General features: G+C 34.6%; 1 protein-coding gene across 1 annotated transcript in view; it reads left to right on the forward strand.

The window, feature by feature from the left end:
- Positions 1-23,363, forward strand: part of LOC140442664 (calpain-A-like) — a 57,916-nt gene that overhangs the window by 21,062 nt on the left and 13,491 nt on the right. The window contains exons 6-11 of the mRNA XM_072533659.1: positions 90-256; positions 3,890-4,131; positions 9,412-9,551; positions 20,151-20,359; positions 20,549-20,600; positions 20,658-20,796. Coding sequence (XP_072389760.1) covers positions 90-256; positions 3,890-4,131; positions 9,412-9,551; positions 20,151-20,359; positions 20,549-20,600; positions 20,658-20,796 — 949 coding nt within the window. The remainder of the gene's footprint in view (positions 1-89; positions 257-3,889; positions 4,132-9,411; positions 9,552-20,150; positions 20,360-20,548; positions 20,601-20,657; positions 20,797-23,363) is intronic.

The following is a 23,363-nucleotide window of genomic DNA, read 5'->3' on the forward strand; positions in this document are numbered from 1 at the left end:
TTCACACATAATTTTTTTTATTAATTTTTAGATTTTATTTATTAGATTTTTATCAAGTACGTCTATAAACTAATAGTTTTTTCTCTAAGGATTCAGGTGAAGTTGAAGGAGAAAGAAAAGATGGACTTTATTCAAGTCATGCTTACAGTATAAACAATGTAGTGGAAGTTACCTCAAAAGCTGAAAAAGTCTATAAGTTGCTTAGGCTTAGAAATCCATGGGGCACGGGTGAGTGGACAGGCGACTGGAGTGACCAGTAAGTTAAAAATTCTTCTAACATCTTAAATAAGTGAAATATTAAACCTGATTAATCCAGTGTATTATCTTATTTTTTTTCCTTTTTTTTGATGCTATATATTTGCTTGAAATTTTGACTGTAGGTAGAATACTACCTTATGACAGTATGTGCTTTTCCTCTGGAGGCGGTTACCACCCCAACTCAGGCAAAAGTTAAAAAAAATAATGTTAGTCGCTAGAATAGTAAATTTTAAGACGAACAAATTTTACAAATTACACGTCAAAAAAGCATGTTTTAAGCCGTTTTTCGCGAAATCTCCAAAATTTTAGATTTTATCGCGAAACTATTTGTAGTAGACTTTTATTTATCGAATACAAAAATCTAAACATATTGTTACTCTTCTTTTAAAATAACTTTATTGACCACCAACTTGTTTACTATACGTTTACCGACTGACAACTATAAACTTCAAAATATCCATTACACTGTAACCATCTGTCAACAACATATGTTTGTATATATTTTCTGAGATTCCACACTTCACTATAATAGACGTTCAAGGATTTTTCAATGACATCTCGAAAATTCTAGACTTCTGCATTACTTCTTCTTTTTCGCCAAGGGACTTTTTCTATATGAAATAAATCTCATGGAACTGTCATAACACTGCTCCCTTCTTTATAGTTATTCGCCTCGAATAACTGGACTGTCACAGATTTATTGAAGCCAACAGGGTGGATCAATTCCATGGTATGGAGCAAGTCTCTCCATATGAACTACCTTGGGTTTACTTCTAGCTGAAAACTATATGCGATAGATTAGATCATTTATTTTCTGCAGAACGGTGTACGGGCCTCCCCAGTTGCGTTGAAGTTTCGGTCAAAGTCCTTTCTTACGTGTGGGATGGTTATACATATACTGGGTCACCTGTTTCAAAAGTTGTACCAGTAGCATGCCTATCGAGCCTGGAGTTGGCTTTATCACCTTAAAGCTTCAAACTTTTACGAGAAAATTCTTTCCGAACTCTTCCGAAAATAAGATCTTGATGAAACTTCATTTATCTTCCGGTGATCATCATCGATAGAGAATAAATAGTTAATTCATTTTCGGAACTTCTATAGGCTAACAGGAATACAGGAAGTAAAGTGTTCCAATTTTTTAGATTATCAGTGACAAACATTGTAATGTATTGACAAACAGTTCTATTATGTTTTTTGACTATTCCGTATGATTCAGGATAGAGAGACGCAGTGCATGTTTACTTAATAATTAAGATTTTTATCAATTCTTGCAGATAATTAGAATGTAACTCTAAAGGAACACAATGTCTTGATACGACGTGTGTTATGAATGCTTCTGTTACTGTAGTCGCTTCTTGATTAGGAAGGGGTGCAGTTTCAGGCCATTTTAAAAAATAATCCATTGTGACTATTAAGTACTTGTTTTCTCTCTCCGTTATCAAAATTGAACCAAGAATATTCACTGCGAAGCATTCAAAAGGCTCCCCGGAAAAATAGTGTACCATTTTACCACAACTTCTTGTTCTAGAGTCTTTTCTACCGTTACATAAACCACATTTCTTACACCAATCTTCTACATCTCGCCGACAATTGATCTAGTAAAATCTGCCTCGAAGTCAAGAGAACACTGCTCATGACTCCAAAATGTCCTCCAGAAAGGCTCCTATGAAGTCCTTGCAATACACTTTTAATATTTGATTTTGACAGTACCACTTGTTGAACTGAACATACTCAATTGAAACTTCTCCACTTCCGATATAATAGACCACTGGAAAGATACAGCGATTCCCTTTGAGCCCAGTACGCATTTATAGTTCCACTGTGTTTGGTTATTTCCTGTCAAATAGGTCTTAATCCTTTTTTAAGCAATTCTCGTATGACTTTTAAGTTATTATCTTTCTTTTGACTCTTTTTAACATCTTCCAAAGAAGTCTCCTTCCTGTTTAACTGTGGTTCTCCGGAAATTTACTTTTTCGGTAACAGTCTTCTTTTCTTCAAGCTGACACTGACTTTGAACCTGTAATTTGTTTAAAGCATCTTGGGATTCTTTTAATTGTTCATTTTGCAAAACCGACACCTGTTCTCTTAACTTTTCTATTTCATTTTTATTAATTGCTAGTTGCTCCTTTAATAGCACAACAGATTCCAAAGTATCTTTTTTACTTCTGTGATCACTTGTGTGAAATCGCTGTCTTAAAGATCTATCCCTATAAGTATTTCTAATAGGGCTATGTAACAGGTTTCTGGACGTCGATCTAGGCGACCTTCGAACTCCATTCTTTGAGTTTAGATAAAGGGATACAATAGATTGTTGGTTATCTCCGGTTATGACTTCTTCATTTTGGGCTCGATCTGGAAATGCTTCTCGCCGCTTCATACACCTGGCCTGAGATTAGTGCTTCGTCTAGCGTTTTGTGATGCTGTAGTAAAAGAATCTGTTGCATTTCTACATCATATAGTCCATTTATAAATGCCTGTATACCAATTAGTTTCAGAAAATCTTTAGGTGCTTCAGGATATGCCAAATGCTATAATATTTTAATATCGGCTTTATATTCTTGCAGACTTTCGTTATGCTTTTGATATCAAACTTTGGGCTGACTTTGGAAAACCTGCTTTAGATGCTGCTCTCCATATATTGTCTCTAAAGCTTGAACGAAAGAGGTATAACTTTGTAAATCTTGTGGAAAAAATTGCAAAATTGTTGCTGCCTGTCCTCGAAGAGACACTACCAAGGAAGCTGCCAATTCTTTCTCAGTCTAGCTATTTGCTCTAGCCGTAGCTTCGAATTGAAAACGATAAGTTTTTCATGCTGTTTTGATCATCGAATGACGGTAGTTTTAAAATTTTGCTAGTTCTAACTGTGCTTGGTTTAATTATAGAAGACGAAGACACTATTTGTTTCGATTCGGATTAGTTACTTAAACAATATTAGATGAAAAAGCTTTTGTGTTGTTTTCTTTTTAACTCAACTATTTGTTTTTCTAAATTAAATTTTAAATCGTTTTGTTCTTGTAATATTTGATTTTTTAAATCGTTTTGCTGTTGTTTTATTTTATTTTTTAAAAATCGGTTTTTATATCGTTCTGTTGTTCTTCTATTTTATGTCTTCTACTAGTAATTTAACTTACTTCTAACTTAAAATTTTTTTGAATTTGGGATAAACTATGTCTGATTTATACCTTTACTTTACTATGCCTTTCTTTTCCTTTTCTCCTTTTGGTCTACGCTTCCCCATGGCCTCTTTCTCTTCTTGTCTACGCTTCTCCTTTTCCTCTTCCATTTTTAAAGACCATGCAGGGGTCCGGATGTATCCATTTCTTTATCATATTAACTAGATCTCGTTATCGCCTTTAAAGATTACTTAGTATCTCGTCAATCTCACCGCTCTCACCAATGTTACACCTCTTTAAAAATAACTTTATTGACCACCAACTTGTTTACAATACTTTTACAGACTATTAAAATAGCATTAGGCACTTGCATGCATAAAGTTATTTGTGTATTACAAGGGGAACAAGGGGATTAGTCTTCTAATATTTTAATAACTAGAATTTAAATTTTAGCAAAAATTTATACAAAAAGATACTATTAAACAAGATCAAAATATGACTAAGATTACTGATTGTAGTTCAAAAACCTGGGATCTTCTTCCGGACGAAACTAAAAATGAGCTATTAACGGCAAAGGATGATGGAGAATTTTGGATGCAATACGAAGATTTCATTGACGCTTATAATTTGTTAGAATTTTGTCACCCTAATCCCGATTCACTAGCATATGAAGAAGACGAATCACATAAATGGAACATTTTTATGCTTGACGGCAGTTGGGTTGCAAAAATTAGTAATGGAGGTCAGCCACATAGTACAAGTAAGTATGTTTTGTAGTTAAAACGAGACTTATTAAGTATATTATTTTTTAAGCCTTAAAATACGGGGAAAAGTTATTGCGTAGTGGTTGCACTGTATTGCAGTTACATAATTAATAGAAAAAAAAAAGGAAAATAACCTAAACCATTTTATTTTTCAAATGAATATAGATTTTGAAACTGCATTCTAAAATTGCATCTATCGTTTTCAATACATGTGTTTACATCTATTTTTTCCAGTTCCAATCCAATTTTTTATGTTTCCAAAACATATAAAAAAGATTTAACATTTCGCAGCATTAATATTTTAGATCAATATTTATTTAAAAACAAACAACTTATGATATTTATTATGGCTTTAAAAAACTTATTTTGTGCACTGATATTTTGAAATTATAATTTTGATAAAAGTAATTAAATTTTGAATTAAACTGAAAATTTTTTTTATAAGACCGAGGAGAAACTAGGAGAAATTTTTAAAAAGACAGATAAGAAATTTAACGAAACTTCTGTAATGATAAAAGAAACTTCTAAAATGAATGAAAAAACGTTCGATAGGGTACAGGAAAATGTATACATTTTGATAAAGTAAATCAAATTAATAGAAATTATGATAACTAATAGAGTGCAAAACAGATCACTTGTAAGAGAAAAAGGCACAGTAGATCAAGGTTCGATAATAAAGGCAAAATTGATAAAGGGAGAATCGACACATCACATGAAATTAAAATTATCACTGTTTGATAAGAAGTTTTCTTGCTCCTATAATCTTGACAATTTAAAGCTACTGCGAGGATTTAACCATTGGACAGGAAAAATACTGTTTCTTTGACTACTGCTTAAAAAGGTAATACTGCTAACATTTTAAAGAGAATTCCTAAGAGCTAATACATATTTGGAAAAGAAAAGTATTTTTGAAGTGAGAAAAATCCTTAATTTTTTCCTTTTTTACAAGGTTAAAAAACTTCAGAAACTTTCTTCGAAAAAAAAACACATAGAAGACAGAAACATAAAGCTCCACAAAACACATTAAATAATTTGTTTTTGTACGGGTGTAAGAACCCGACCATTTGATTGGAGTTGAAGCGGCAGCCAGAATGAGTATAATCGAATGCCGGCCTTTTATATGATTCTTTAAAGGTGACAATTGACATGCATCATACACAGGAAATTAAGATTATTTTGATTTTAAGACAATTTACAGAACGTAATACAACGACTTAATGAATGCTGTCATGAATACGGACCCAGGATGAATTAAAAAAAACTAAATGCATGATCATGACAAAATCAGCAGATACAAACATAATTTGTTGTTGAAGATATTGAAATTAAGAGTGTAGATACCTATAAATACTTATTAACATGGATAATGTCAAAGGCAGACCAAACCAAAGAACTTAAGAAACATATTGAAATAGCACGTGCACCATTCGTTAAACTTAAAAAGTTTCTTTGTTGCTACTCTACTACACTACTTTTCTTTATGACTTGGAAGCATGGACATTAAAACTTGTGCATCTTGTAACAATTAATAAATTGCTTATAGGAGGCTAAAAGAGGAGACTGAACAATAACTGGGATTGGAGATTGGGTAAGTAAATAAATTAAACGTTTGGGAACTGCTACTCGTGTTTTGTTTGGAGAGCTGAGTCGTGGATAATGATTCCTTTATTTGGGGAGAACTGAGTGGACTAACTACAAAAATGACTTCAAAAAAATACTTGCAGAGATGTCCTGGCCAACACTACACAAGAAGATTTCTAAACTATTTAAAATAGGACGCCGTTTAAAAAAATCCTCTTATTGTTTGGAAAGAAAGACAAATCTTGATAGAGCTCAAACATCAAATAGGGCTTTAGGTTATCCTGGATGATTACAATATGTATTCTTCCAAACCCGGCTGCTTATTTTTCACTCAAAATCATGTAAGCCCACATAGCCCTCAAAAATGCTGTAATCAAATCTCGTGATATGAAATCATCATCATCATCATTGGTGCTACAGCCCTATAAAAGAGCCTTGACCTTCCCAAGTCTATTACGCCAGTTAGTTCTATCCATTGCCAACTGTTGCCAGTTTGCTGCGCCTATTTGTCTACCATCCTCATCTATACCATCCCTCCATCTGAGTTTTGGTCTACCCCTACTTCTACTTCCCACAGGTTGTGACATAAGGATTCTTCTAGGAGGGTTGTTCTGCTGTGATCTTGCCAGATGTCCTGCCCATCTTAGTCTTCCTATTTTTATAAAGGATACTACGTCTTTACCACCAAATATATGTTTATATCTATGATATATCTCGTAGATGTATCTCCTTCTCCAAACACCATTTTCACATATGCCACCAAATATTCTTCTCAGGATCCTTCGTTCAAATATAAGCAGGAGATTTTCATCTGCCTTGGAAATGGTCCATGTCTCCGACCCATATGTCAACACTGGTTGTATAAGGGTTTTGTATATGGTTATTTTTGTTTTTTGGCTTAAGTTTCTGCTTCTCATATGTCTGCTCAGTCCAAAATAGTATTTGTTTGCTAGGATTATTAGGATTATTCTTCGCTTGATTTCTTCCTTCATGACGTTCTCCTTGGTGATCAGGGAGCCTAAGTATGTGAATTTGTCCACCACTTCAAAGGTAGAATTATCAACCGTGAATTGGTGGCCGATGTTTCTGGCTCTATTGTTGAATGTTGATGCCATTATCTTAGTTTTATTTTCATTTACTTGCAGGCCCATATTTTTTAAACCGTTTGACAAGGTGGTATACATTTCTTCTAGCTTGCGTGTTGTGCGGGCAACTAGATCAACTAGATCAGCATCATCTGCATATGCCAAAATTTGGGATGATTTATTAAAAATGTTTCCTCTGCTGTCTATTTGGGCATACCTGACCGCCTTTTCCAAAGCTATGTTGAAAAGGAGACACGCCAGCGCATCTCCCTGTCGCAGCCCAACATGCGTTTCAAATGCCTGTGATTGTTCGCCCTGTATTTCGACTTTGCAAACAACTTTAAGCATTGTAGCCTTAACCAATCTTATCAGTTTATCGGGGAAGTGGAATTCATCCATGGCTTCATACAATTTATTTCTTAGGACACTACCATAGGCCGATTTAAAATCTACGAAAAGATGGTATGTGTCGATATTGAATTCATTGGTTTTTTCCAGTATTTGCCTTAGCACAAAGATCTGGTCTGTTGTTGATCGACCAGGCCTAAAACTACTTTGATATTATTCGCCAAGAAGCTCCTCTGAATATTCACTCAGGCGACCATATAAAATACTTGAAAATATTTTGTATGCTGTATTAAGGAGGGTTATTCCCCTATAGTTTCTACATTCTGATTCATCGCCCTTTTTGTGTAGCGGGCAAACGATCCCAATACAGCACTCTTCTGGGATTTGTTCCTCATTCCAGGCTCTCAGTATGATTTAATATATATATGATTAGTCAGAGTAGCACCTCCACATTTAATAAGTTCCGCGGGTATACCATCACTTCCTGGAGATTTATTATTTTTTAGGCGTTTTATTGCATCCCGTACTTCCTGAATTGATGGAGGCTCCAATGGTGTATTGTTGTTTGCTCCTGGGGGTGGTTGATTTGGATCTTCTACTTCGATAGTAAGCAGTTCTTTATAGTGTTCCACCCACCTTTTCAATACTTCTTCTTTTGTATTGAGTATATGCCGCCCCTCCTTATCCTTACATAGTCCGATCCTTGGTTTAAATTCTTTTCTTGCTTTATTTAGATTTTATTTATTATTTATTTAGTTTCGATATAGTTTTGAAACCTTTCTACCGTTTGCGGGTTTTTGAGTGCAATATTAAGGCGCCTTGTTTTGGTACTTCTCTCCTTTTTTGCATTTGATATTCTAGCCCGAATTCTTGTGCCAACTACGTGATATGAAATACAGCAATAAAATTCATGGAATTAAATGAAAACTTGCCGGTTTCTAAAACTCTCCGAGAAGCATTTTTCCTCGTTCAGGCCCTTAAGCTGTTTTTTTGACTGCTACACTAATGAATTTCCGACGATAAAATTCCTCATGACTTCAACAACAAAATCGACAGCTCTCGTAGCCGGTCCATTGATGTGTGACATCATTCTCAAAAATCGGTACAAACAAAAACGGAAAGATTCCTGTTTCAAGACTTCAATTGACCCAAGATCAATGAAAAGAGCAATTTTGTTTATTATAAACTGTCTCGAAAATGTTTATATTACCAATCTCAGAGGCGCAAAAAAGATAAAGAATCGGTGTTTTATTATATACGGGGTGAAACGAAAACACCTTTGAATTTTGGTGTTACACACAAGAATCCTACGAATATTATGGAATCAAAGAATGTCAAACGCAGAAGTTATTAAAAGAATAGAAAATGAATCTGAATAATATTGACTATCAAAAGAAGAAAACATAAGTACTTAGGCCACGTGATGAGAGGGCAAAGATACTCATTATTGCAGCTTATTATGCAAGGCAAAATTAGAGGAGAGGGAAATGTGGGAAGACAAAGAATATTGTGGCTTAAAAACTTGAGAGAATGGTTTGAATGCAGTAGTACAGAACTATTTAGAGCGGCAGTCAACAAGGTCTGCACAGTCATGATGGTTTCCAACCTTCGATAGAAGATGGAACCTAAAGAAAAACAAGATTTAAAAAAATAATGAATGAAATGAAATGAGAAATGAATTGAAGACTGTCTAAGTTACATAAATCTTGGTTTGAATAGTATCATAATTAATAAAATGTTGAAATTGACTGAAAGTAAAAATAAGTCCAATTGAAAATTATTCCTAAAACTTGTGGGGATTGTAACATAACTTATGTGGGTAGAACAATGGGAACCCTGACTCAAAGAATAAAAGAACATCTTAATAACACATATAAATTAAACTTTGGACATTACATCAAATTTAATAATCACTCCTTTTCTCTTTCAAAAAACAGTAAAATTTTACATATTCCAAATAAAATTTTTAGACAAATGAACCTTTTAGAAGACCTTGAGATATCCAGAGACATGAAATCGAACCCTGAGTGTTTCTTAATTACATAAGTTAATCTAAATTACAATAATTATAAACCTCTATTTAAATTTTCGTGGGAACCTTTAGAGCTGGAAGTTCGTGTGGATTAGTTCCACACTAATAAAGTTGAAATATATTGTATAGAATAGATAAACAATAACAGTGAACATTTTATGTATATAATGATATTTTTTTTATGCATTTATACTATTCATAATTATATTATTATTTTAAACTTTGTTTAGATTTTTGGCATAACTCACAATATTTGTTGAAAATAAATGATAGTAGTAATGCTCTACACAGAGTAGTAATTGGATTAATGCAGAAGAATAGAAGACTGTACAATCTTCCCAAGATTCCTATAGGATTTGCTGTGTATGAAGTAAGTACATAACAATATCTTACCACTGATTGTTAATATCAAATTTTCTAAGATAAAGTTCTTCTATTGGTGATTGTTTTTTTAAGTGTGGATCCATGCCGACCAAATCTGTAATTTATACTGAAGTTTATATAAAATTTTTCAAAGGCGTTAATTTTTTAAATCAAACACGTTCAACTTTAGTTCTGAAACTGTTTTCTTGCACTTCTTCTTCTTTAAGCATCACGTTCTGCTAAACCATTGACCACCAATTGCATAATCTTGATTTTGTCTACTGTTGCTCGGAATAGCGATCTGGTGTTAACTTCTTACTTTTGATGTGGATTATTAATGCATCTTCCTCTATCTCAACTAAGTTTACCATTAATTTTGCTTTCGATATTGGTTCGTGTTTCTGATAATCTACGGACTTTTTAGAATTTTTTTATACATCCACATTTTTAATGCTTCCAATCTTTTATACATTGCGTTTGTCAAGGTCCACGCTTTAATACCATGAACAATAATACTACCTAATCCCCATAGCACGTCTTTATAACATTGTTTTTAATTTCAAAAAAGTCTGTGCTACCTGCTTAATTTTACATCTGGCCTCTGATGTGTTGTCCCACTTTTCGTTTCAAAAGCAACCAAGGTACCTTTTTATAAGTTGTAACTCTCTCAGTAGTATTGTTATTCGCCGCAATTCTACCTTAACTAACATTACACTTGCGATAGCCACTTACTACTACCTATTATTTTTTAAATTTACATTTAGGTCTAACTCGGTCTTTTCCTTGCCATTATACCTAATAATGTCTGCATATCTTCTAGACTGGTGGCCAACAAAACAGTGTCATCTACATACCTTATTTAAGTAATTGTAACTCGATTGAACAACCATTTTACTCACTTTGAATGCTGGAATAAAATTACAAAATATTATTATTAAATTGATAGACATCTTTGTCCTTCGCGGAAACCACAGCTCATTCACTAAGCCAATCGTGATTTTTATAATAGAAAATAATTTTTTTTAACTTGCTAGCGATTTCGCTGTTTGATTGCTTCATTGATGCAAAGATCAATTGAATATGATGTTTTTTTTTTCAAATTACAGCTAGTATTAGGTGTATATTATATTAAAAAGGCCATCGCACATAGCTCAAAAATAGCACCCAATGTTTTGTGGTAATAGCTTAGGTGCGACGTGTGGCGCTCTCAAAAGACCATTTTTACGATTCGAGCGCAGTTATTATCAATATCTGCTGATTCTTTTATAATATAAGAGTGTTCTACAATTGGCCTAAACCATTGTTTGAAAACGATTTTTTTCAAACAATACCTAAACTATACACGTGCATTTTTTTGAGCTCTCTAGAAGTTATGCAGTGAGCATAACAAACAGCTCCCTTACACTTTGGCCTTTAATGTAAAATAGTAAGCGCCAACTAATATATAACAAAACTTGTGGACCCAACAAATGGCATAATCCTTTGATATAAAACACTCCTAGAGTCGTTATTGGATCGCGTGATTTATATTTAAAAGACAACTACCTGGCTTGAAAGTGTCTGTTCCTAGCAGAGGCGGATTACCGTATTTGCTGCATGATACATTTTTGATGCCGTCAGTTTTTGGAAGAGCTCAGATCCATCCAATTGAAATCAAAAATATTGATCTTTAAAAAGATAGAACAAAACCTTTAATAACATATACAATGTATCTGATTCCCTGAAGTCAACTTTCGCAGCAATTCCCAAGAAGCACAACGTCAGACGTAGCGAAGATCATCGCCTAATTAGATTAGAACTTTCTAAAAGTAATTTAAGTATAAGCGGATTTATAACAAGTGCGAAGAGAGAACGGAAGACACAGATTGGTTTCAACAATGGGTTAGGAACACGAGAGGCACATTTTTGCATAGGTTAGAAGAAATGTTATGACCAGAGAAAGGATGTCTTTATTTACTTTATCGATTACCAAAAAGCTTTTGATAATGTAAAATATGATGTGTTTAAACAGGCATTAAAGTGTTAATGGAAAAAGCAGCAGATCTACTATAATAAAAAAGCAGAATTAAGGGTCTCCAATGGTCTATATACAAAACAAGTATAAATAAGTAAGGGCGTGAGAAACAGCTGTATTCTCTTCCCTCTGCTGATTAAAAACTTATGTAGAAAAGACCTTTCAACTTGCAGACCAGAATATTGTTGTGAATTTATTAAAAGGTTCAATATTTATAACACTTACGGATTTAATTTATTTCTTTATTTATATTAACTTATCTGACAATAATTTATTATATCCGTACGTAACAAATTCGCGAGCGCGGGTCTTGAGAATTAACCGTCCCTTCCAAATAAAGTTCCGTTATTATATACCAGTGCCGTTATCTCGAAAACTCTAAAACCTTCGATGGCGAAACGGTAAAGGCAAACTGGATTTCCCTCGCATCGGTTCTGGAAGGTCGCTCAGGTAAATCGAAGTCTCTCGTAAATTCTAAAACATATTAGAATAAAAACATGTTTACAGGTTAAAACTATGACTCATATTTTTACGTAACATTGCCCCCCTCTCAAAAGATGGTTCCTCCTGGAACCTTGTCGGGACTAGAACTGGAACGGTATGCTGGTATCGGCAACTGGACCCTCTTTTACAACTTCCAGTTGTATAAAAATGACAAGGGACGGTTTTCTCTCCGCACCAGTAACTATGCGGATTGCAACAGACTAACACCTGGACTTCGGTGTCTTTAAAGATCTCCTCCACCATATTTCGGATAACCCTCCAATCTAATTGGCGGCACTCCAACTTTGACATGGCTAACTTTTGCACGTCGGACTCTAGGACGTGCTCTCTCAATTGAAGTAAGGCTTCCCATACATCTCGGTAGGTAGGTTGGTCACGGGCAGTGTCTTTTGTTACCAGATAAAAAAGGTAACGTGATGCATCTTGGAGTTTCAAAGCTTTCCCGGGAGCTGGCACTTGGCATTGAAGTTCTGCAACTCGATCGAACATCCTTCGAAAGACGGATGCCACCCCTGGTGCGTCTTTGATACTGACCGGGATGGTAAGGGCCAGTGAGTAGTCATCAGGAAGCGCGAGTAGATCTTGCTTTTCTTCAATGGTAACACCATGTCTTGCTTTAACGGTACCTCCACAGGCCCCCATGAATTCTTCAAACGTAAGGTCAGACACATCTTGGACTTGGTTTACTTCCACTTCTTCATCTACGCCGTGGTCACATTCGAAAGATGCCAGCCGGTTATGGTGTACTACCATCGGCTTTCCCCTTGGAATCTTGCTTATTCGGTAAATGACATCGTTGATCTTCTCCATAATGAGGTATGGACCTTTTTCGTTTTTCTTAAAGCACCCCTTTTCGGCTTGCGTATCGTTCCATTTCTTTATTCGATCGCTAGCGATGTGAAGATGGGAACGGATCAACTCGTGTACATTGTCCATTCTTCTTCGTAATTCGATCACATAATCTTCACCTGCTACATCTTCTCCAGGTCGATACCCAAACTCTAGATCACAAGGTAGTCGCATCTCGCGTCCGAGTAGGACTCTGGCTGGTGTCTAGCCTGTTGATTCGTTAACAGCAGATCTGTAGGCCATTGTGAAAAACGGAAGATATTGGTCCCAGTATCGCTGATGATCGGACAACATCTTTGTCAAATACTTGCCAACTGTCCTATTCATCTGTTCTACAATACCATTCGATTGCGGATGTTGTAGTTCTTGTTTTCTTTATGCCTAGTCTATCACATATTCCTTGGAGGTCGCTTTCGAAGTTCCTTCCTTGGTCACTATGGATCTCCAAAGGCACTCCAAATCGGCTGATATTTTCTTGGATCAACTTATTTGCAACGGTGGCGGCCTTCTGGTCTGGAAGTGCGTAAATTTCGACCCACTTAGTAAAGTAATCCATTACTACCAACATGTACTTGCCTCCATTTTCACATTCTGGAAATGGTCCAGCGATGTTTAAACCTATTCTTTTAAACGGGCTTCCAACATTATATTATAGAAGGAGCTCTCCTTTTTCGGTAAGGCCCGTTACTCGTAGCACAAATAGTACATTTCTTACACCAGTCTTTTACGTCGTCGGAACTGTTCATCCAATAAAACCGTTCCCGAATTCGCGGAAGGATTTTCTTTACACCGAAATGCCCTCCTGATAGACTCTTGTGTAACAGACGAAGTACTTCGGCTATTCTGCTCTTTGAAATGATTCCCACTGAGCCCAATACGTCTTAACTACTGATCATAGGTTTGATATTTCTTGCCAAGGTGGTCGACGGTTTTTCTATTTCCATTTTCGCATTTTTTGTATAACTGGTTCTCTCTCTTGTTCTTCCCTTATCTTAGTAGGTGTCTAATCGTCGTTGACCATCGTTGTTCTCAGCACTGCTGCTTCCTTGGATTCCGTTTTTTTGCAGTGGAAATACTCTGCTGAGCATGGCCTTCTGGAAAGAGAATCAGCATTTCTGTGGCTAACTCCGGCCCGGTGCTCAATCTTGAAATCCTATTCTTGGAGACGTTCGATCCATCTGGCTATCTGACCCTCTGGATTCTTAAACTGCATTAACCACTTAAGATCGGCATGGTCGGTTCGGATTAAAAACTTCCTTCCATAGAGGTATTGATAGAAGTGCTCTACTGATTTCGCTACCGCTAGAAGTTCTCTTCTCGTGACGCAATAATTCTGCTCAGGTTTTGAAAGAACTTTACTAAAATATTCAAATACTCGTTCCTATCACCCTTGAATCTGAGATAGCACTCCTCCAATTCTCACGTTACTTTCATCTGTATCTAAGATGGACTCTCCTTCTGGCAGTGGATACTCTAAAATTGCTGCTGTTATTAAATGCTTTTTCAAGGTCTCAAAGGCATTTTGAGTATCTGTATCCCAGCGGTAACCTCTTGCTTCCTCTGTAAGTCGCGTTAATGTCTTAGCGATATCTGCAACCTCCGGTAGTAAGTATATAGTCAAAGAAAACTTCTCTCTTGATACGAAAATCGAATTTTCCCTTATCCACGGTCACTCCTTCTTTACTGACTATACGACCCAGATAATTGACTTTACCTTGACATAGCTGGCACTTCTTGGGGTTTAACACCAATTGGGCAGCTTTAAGTCGATTAAAAACGTTTTCTAAACTCTTCAGATGGTCTTCAAATGTTTCCTCCGAGACGATTATGTCATCTTAATAAGCCAGGTATGTTTTCCAAGATAATCCCCTCAACACATTTTTCATAAGCCTCTTCAATGTCGCAGGAGCAGTACAGAGTCCAAATGGCATAACGTTGAATTGCCGCAATCCAGATCCTGTGGTGAAGGCTGTCTTCTCTTTATCTACTGGGTCCATTTCTACCTGCCAGTATCCAGACTTCAAATCCAAAGTAGAAAACAATTTACTTCTAGCCAATGTGTCCAATGTATCGTCGATCCAAGGCAGAGGATAACTATCTTTCTTGGTAACGTTGTTCAGTAAACGGTAATCCACAAAGAACCTCGTCGTTTCGTCTTTCTTCTTAACCAGGACCACCGGAGAGACCCATGGGCTCGTAGAAGGTTCAATCACCCCGTTTTTCTTCATTTCCTGAACAATCGTTTCAGCTTCCTCTCTTTTCGCCTGTGGTAATTGTCGATCTGTTTGACGAATTGGCTTAGCATTATCAGTATTAATTTTATGCTTAACAACGGTAGTTCTTCCCGTCTTTCCTCCTTTCGATACGAAAATATCACGATATTGCCGAAGAAATTCCCTTAATTTCCTTTTTTCCATCTGATTTAGAGACTGTCCAGCAACTGCAACCATTTGGTCGAATTTGTCGTTAGAATTATCAAATGTTGTCGTCTGATGGATTACGGATGTCACCGGTACACAAGTTCCTACTTTTGTCTCTTTATTGATCGTCACTGGGTAGTCATTGACACCGATAAGTCTCACAGGTATTTCTTTAGCCGAAGTCACCAATTCCTTTCCAATTATGATTCCTCGGCCAACCTCGTCGTCATGGTTCCAAGGCTCCATCATAACAGGTGTTCCTTCGTCCACAATTCCCTGTAATCGCGCTACTATGATCGTTTCACTTCTCGCAGGCACGACTGTATCTTCTTTAACGGCTGCTTACACAGTATTGTCATCATGTGGATGAAGAAATATCTCCTCGTTACCAACTTTGATTACCTTATTCTTAAAATCCAATTGGAATCCATGCATATTCATTACGTCCATTCCTAATATAACATCCTCTTCAATGTCGTCAACTATAACAGTATGGACGAACTTTTCTGCTCCAATTCCTAATTGAACCTGGATTTCTCCATGAATGTTGGCATTTTCACCTGTAGCGGCCCGAAGTCGCAACCTCGATGGTAACAGTTTCTTACGCTGTTTATAATTGTCGGGCGTATAATGGTTCTGATCGCTCCGCTATTCACCAACAACGTATGTCTTTTTTCCATTTATTTCTCCATCCACGTATACACTATCTTCAGGACATTTTAAAGAAGCTATTAGTATGAGAGGGTCTTTGGACATGTTTCGAAGCTGCCCCCCTAAGGCCGACCCGTTCTAGTTTTCCTGATGGTGATTTTCTTGATTTGCGTCGTACCTAAGGTGCTTACATGAACTTCGTACGTGTCCTATTTCGCCACAATTCCTGCATCTTATGGTCTTCGTTCTCTTGTGTGTAATACTTTTCATCATATTAATGAGCTGGTCAAGTTTATCTTCATCTCCTTCCTCTTTTACAGTCCTAACTTTACTGTTCTCGCCAGAGGCCTGCGTAGCTGACTCGTATTCGAGGACGGCGGATAAGACATCAACCAGCGTCTTGTGACGAGCTAATCGCAGTGTTCTCTGCATTTTACGATCACAAAGACCATCAATAAATGTTTGAACGGCCAATTTGTTTATCATGTCTTCAGAAGCTGTTGGATAAGCATACCGTACTAATCTGGCAATATCTACCTCATATTCTTGAAGAGCCTCATCTCTCTTTTGTCTTTGATTTTTAAGCTGCGACTAATATACATGCTCCAAATGTTCGTGGCCATCTCGCATATTTAACCTCTTCTTAAGTTGTTCGAAATCATCCGTACGGCTATGGTCTGAAGCACATCTAAGGCATCTCCTCGAAGAGCGATAGTCAGGTTTACAGTCTTTTCTTTTTCAGACCATTCGTTCGCTCTTGCAGCTGATTCGAACTGTTTCATGTAGTTGTTCCATGACGATTTTTCGTCGAAAGTTGTGACTTTAACATGAACAGAACCTCCACTTCCTTCAAATTTCAGCCGCGTTTCCAACTTACATTTCGTCTCGTCTTCTTTTGTCTCTACTATAATTGGATTGTTTCCTCTCTCTGCTGTCTCTGTTTTCTCCATCTTTCTTTCCTTATCTTTCATATTTTCTTTGAAGGCCGACATATCGGCATTAACTTGGTTTTTTAACGAAGATATTCTATTGTCGAGGGCAGACATCTCAGAAGTGACTTTGGAGATTTTCAAAGAGATGTTAGCAGAAACTTTGCTTTCCAGAGAATAAATCTCGTTAGAAACTTTGTCTTCTAGAGAAGCGATGTCGCCGGAAACTTTCGAAATATCGTCAGAAACTTCGTTCTCTAATTTCGAAATCGACGAGATGAGAGCAGCATGTTTGGCTTCAAATATATAAGTTTCCGGGTCTAAACCCTCTTCCTCCAAAGCGTTCTTTAGTCGTTGGACTAAATCAGTCTTTTTTCCGGTAGAAGCTAATTCTCTGTTTTCGAGATGTCTTCTTAAATTCGTAACTGTGAGCTCATAAATCATCAACAAGTCATTTTCACTATTTATTTAAGATATTCTACTTTTCTGACACCAATTAAACTGAGTTTATTAGTCTAATTTATTAACCTTATTTATTATTAAAATGTTCTAACACTTAGTTTATTAAAGTCTTTATTTGTACAATATTATACTAATTTATTTCACACTATAATTTTATAGTTTATTTACAACATTTGTTACAATTTATTTATTTCGACAATACGCGCTTTACATTTCAAAACTCGATACGATTATATTTTCAGACTAACTCACACAATCAAAATTTCTCTATATATATCAAACAGCCGTTAGTCTGGACTCCCAGAGATCTGTGCCGACCCTTTGTGAATGGTATGGAATGAAGTCCGGTTTTATAGAGGCTCGCAGCGATGTTGACCTTTCTCGAACAGAAGAAAGTGCCAAACAGGTTTCTAGTGGGGCAGAGAATCTACGAGAACATTCTTATTTAGAATAATAACATGTTTACAGGTTAACTGAGTGATATTTATCGTAACAGTACATTACTGAATGCACGAATTGAACATTATGAATGTTAAACTATAATTTATGAAAGAATGAGATTCAAAAGACGTATCAAAAGTACGAATTTAGGCATTTATAGGTTTACTATTGTTATCTGGATACAAGAAGCAAAATCATACCCACGTTTTGGAACTCTGGACAACAGATGGCACCGTCTCTAAAATTTTTCATGTATAAGCAAAACCAGGTTCTTATTTCTATTCGCCATTATTCGATTTGATGATAAAAGTACCAGAAATCATAAAAAAATGGTAGATAAGTTAGCTGTAATAAGATGGTTCATAGATAAATTCGTAACGAATTGCAAAGACAACTACACTGTGGGCGACTTTTAAACAAGTGATGAAATATTGATACTTTTCCAAGGACGGGGTAGTTTTCTTCAATATCTCCCCAAAAAACTAGCCAAGTATAAACTGTAATTTTTTATATTGTGTGATGCAAAAACATTTTATGTGTCAAATTTTGAAGTTTACTTTGGTAAGCAGTCCGAAGGCTCCTACAGCATGCCAAATACTCTTAGTACAATTGTGAACCGCTTGTTGAAGGAAGTAAAAGGTGCTAATCGGAACTTAATATGTGATAACTAGTATTCAAGTTATCCGTTAGCGAAGGAATTATCGGAAGAGAAAATTACTATGATTGGGACAATGAAAAAAAAAAAAAAAATAAATAAATAAACGGGAAATACCGCAAGAGTTTTTACCTTATAAAAATAAACCAGTTAAATCCTCGTTTTTGGATTAAAAAAAAATGTAATATTGCTTTTCTATATACCGAAAACAAATAAAGCTGTTGTATTGATCTCAACAATGTACGAGGATGGAGATATAGATCCAGTGTCGAATAAACCTGATAACATTTACAATATAACGCCACCAAAGTTGATTCTGTTGATAAAAATTGTGGCACCTACCCAGTATCCAAAAGAACAAGATAATGGCCCTTGGTTATATTTTTCCAACTCATGAACATCTCGGGAATCAATAGACAACTATTCTATAATGCAACTCATGTCAATGCAACTTATAAGCATAGACGAGAATTTTTGAAAGTGCTCTCCTTAGGTTTGATGAGGCCATACCCCTCTACACGAGCTAGCATTTAATCACTACCCAGTGATGATGTAAAAGGTTTTCTGAAGTAATATAAAAACCCAACAGAAGACAATAAGAAGCCGCCTGCAAAGATCAGAGCGAAGTGTTTCATTTGCGGTAGGAAAAAAAACGGGCCACAACAATCATCTGCGGAAGTTGTAATAGATCAGTATGCAAACAGCATATGACAACAGTTGTTACATGAGATGTTTTCAAAAATGAAGAAGAAGCAGTGAATAAATAATACAAACTAACAGTGACACATGTGAAGTTTTCATTTCAAGAAGTTATTACTTTGTTAAAGTTTTGTCTTTTTACAAAAATTTTATTTTTTAATTTATATTTATATTATACTATTTATATTATCATTAAAAATACACACAAATCATGCATCATGTTTTTTTTTATCCGTATATATTAATATAAGTAATTCCTATGTATTAAATCTAATATTATATGTGGTGTATATAATACACCGCACGGCTAGCTGCGTGAGATTCGTGCAGCTATATAAATGAGAAAATAATCAGGACAAATTGTGTACTGTAAATGAGAAAACAAATGGCAATTAACAGTACCAAATAAAATATAAAATTAAAAATAAATCCTGAAATCCCTATTCTAGCTAAAATTTAGAAGAAATTATCTTACGAAGCAGTAGCTTTACTTTACACAAAGTAATGTGTAAATTGAGAGAAAATGTCAGAAACAAAGTATTGCCAAAAAAATTAGAAAGGTAAGAAAAATTAGAAACAAAAACCACCAATCATCATCATTTTTCTCAAAATTTTTGAACGTGTAGATTTTTGTAGAAGCAGTTATAAAATTATTCACACTTTTTGAAAATTTATTGGAATATCCAGGGAGTACGAAAGATTATACCGGAGGATAAGGGACAGTGAGAAACTCCTCGCCTTAGATAATATTAAGTTTATGGATTCAAATTATGTTTAATTAAAAAAAAAAAGTTTGGTTTAAAAAGCTTTGGAGGGCAGACGGTCTAGCGCCTTCCGTTATTACTAAATTGAATTTTCAATACTGCTAATATTTACTATTCTTGTTATATTTATTGATTTATTATTTTTGAAACGTCAGATAAACTTATCGATACACAAATTATCGAATTTTGTAGAAATAATAAAATTACATATGTTTTAGCTAAAATTCGTTTCTCCTGGACGTTTAACGCACAATTTTTTTTCCTCAATTAAACCTGTCTATGTTAGAGAATCAGAAAACAATACACAGGTTACGGGACACCTAGATTTACCAAAAGGATCCTATTGCATAATACCATTTACAGATGAACCTCAAGCAAGCTGTGAATTTCTTTTAAGGGTGTACTCTACTGTTACATTTGATGTTAAGTAAGTGAAATTAAATTTTTTAAACAGTTTACAATTACATAAAGCAAATTTACAGAAAAATATTTTTTTAAGCATGGGAAATAGTATTAATTTAAATTATTAAATTAAGTTAAAAACATCAGAAAAAAAAGTTGAAACAAGTCTTTAAATCGTTATGCTTATACCATAATCAATAAATTTCTTTTTTAGTGAACACGAAGTAGATGTTCGGTTAATAGATCCAACAGTACCGTTAGGAGGGGTAAGAATATATTTTTATTGATCAATCAACACAGTTAGCTTTATTTTTTTTTTATAGTTACGTGCACCTGTAGATGCAGTAGATGGTGTGGCTGCCGATAAAGGAATTAGACATGTATTCGATAACTATGCTGATAAAGAATTAGAAGTTGGTTGGAAGGAACTTAGGTGTATACTAGAACTTCTTTTCTCAAACGGTAAATCTTTTAAACATTAGACATTATATAATATATATATATATATATATATATATATATATATATATATATATATATATATATATATATATATGTGTATATATATATGCTCGGATAAATTTCCGCGGTCAGATGAATGAAAATTACTAAGTTCTCGGGAAATCATCACCCCGCCCAACTCAATTCAGTTGTCAACACTCTCATTTTTCGTTTCATAACACTTAGCGACAACAATCATAGGTCATCCGAAATCAATTCAATAAGGCAAACACTCTTACAAAACGGCTACCAGTCGTCACTCGACACTGAGGAGTAGGCAGATTGAGACCTCAGTGCCGTTTGACGGTTCTTGTATTTATACAGAACAGGATACTGGTACGTCACGAGTGAGGAGAGTAGGCAGATTGAGACCCCGAACTCGAACGGAACCGTATCACTCTTGATAATGGCTCCAAAATGGGTGCCGAAACGTCGAGTTTTCAATTATCAACGCGGTTTTTCCCGAGAACTTAGTAATTTTCATGTATACATATATACACATATGCATATACAGTAGACTCCCTCTATAACGAGAACTGAAATGGCAGACTAATTACCTCGTTATAAGCCGATCTCGTTATATCAGACAACAATAATACTGTGCATACATATGAATATGTAGTTTTCTAAAACATTAAATTCCTATAGTGAAATCATTCGGAGCAATATAAGATGCTAATAAATATTGTTTGAAAGGCGTTTTTAAAAAAAGTTGTTTACTTTTATTGTCAATGAAATACAATGAAAAAGTTTTTTTTATTGTCAGTGATATAGTTTAAAACAAAAAAGCTGTACTTGAATCTTTCCCAACTACATAATGTATAAAGCCCATTTTCAAGGATAACATAAACTACATATTGCTTCTGCAATTGGAAGAATTCTCTCATTTTTGACTGCTTTAAATTGTTTTGTATTATTTTATCTATCATATTTTCTAAATATGTGAAACAGTTGTATTTATTGTAAAGAAGTTTATTGAGGGCGGCAGTTATATTTATTGTGGGGCCGTTTAAAAAGGTATTTATTTATAGCCACGTCCGGGCCAAAAACGTAAAAAGACACGTTTTTCAGTTTTATTTTCTCTCGTTATAACCAAATTTGCCTCGCTATAAAGGGTGATAGTTCAATAGAAATTTTACGGGACATCTAATGTACCCCGGTATAAGCGAAACCTCGTAATAACCGTGTTCGTTATAGAGGGAGTATACTATATATTTATATATATATATATATATATATATATATATATATATAAATATATATATATATATATAAATATATATATATATATATATATATATATATATATTTATATATATATATATATATATTATATATATATATATATATATATATATATATATTTATATATATATATATATATTTATATATATATATATATATATATATGTATATAGATGCGTATGTGTATATATGTATACATGAAAATTACTAAGTTCTCGGGAAAAACCGCGTTGATAATTGAAAACTCGACGTTTCGGTTTTTTCCGAGAACTTAGTAATTCTCATGTATACATATATACATATATGCATCTATATATATATATATATATATATATATATATATATATATATATATAAAATTAGTATTTCTTGGGTTTAGGTTTAAGTAATATTAAATTTGAACTTGAAATTAACGGTTCGGAAGGTAATCCTTGATTTTGTCAAGATTCTAAAATGTACAAGATTGAGAACAAAAAATTATTGTAAAATATATATAAAAAAAACTTACCAAAACGTTAAGCGGGGCACTAACATTACTGAATTGACAGAAGTAAAAGTTAATATCTGATATCTCATGGTTTACTGTCATTAATATATAATTATTTTTACATGGGCGTCTTTGGTGTTTTCGAAAAAGGTAAAGTGGAGGTATGTTATAACTTTAAGAGTTTTTTATGGTGTTATCTTTATTATTATTTAATCAGATTAAAATATATTTTATTTGGATTCTGTGTATCTTTTTGTCATTGATTGGGATAGTATTTCTTTTAATTTCGATTGATTTCTATATCTCCCTCTTCTTTCTGTTTTGTTTAGTTTTTAAAATTTTGATGTTTTTGAAGTCAAATTTATGCTTCTGCTCATTCTCATGTTTTATGAGTGCAGTGATGTTGTTCTTGTCATTTGAGAACGAATTCTGGATTGAAGTAGTTGAGGGTATATTGGGCAATTGTAACTCAAATTGTATAGGTGGTCTTTTGTGTTAAGCACCAATTTAACAAGAAAGAGAGTTGGCAGATGTAGTGGTCATTGTAACAGAAATGGAATAGATGTGCTCACAACACAATATTGTGAGACTTAATGCAGCTTGGCTAGCAGGCTATGCCAGAGGATGACCAATTAAACTCAGAAAGGATTCGGCCAATTTGCATGCCTCTAAAAGACAGTTACTTGGAAATGAATATGACCAACTGATAGAATTAAGGATAAATGGACAAAAAAAGTACTGAAATAAGAAACAAACTAAAAAGAAAATTGTTTACGCCAGGAAAGTATCAAGGTTA

Source organism: Diabrotica undecimpunctata, chromosome 6, assembly GCF_040954645.1.
Source record: "Diabrotica undecimpunctata isolate CICGRU chromosome 6, icDiaUnde3, whole genome shotgun sequence".
Lineage (NCBI taxonomy): Eukaryota > Metazoa > Arthropoda > Insecta > Coleoptera > Chrysomelidae > Diabrotica > Diabrotica undecimpunctata.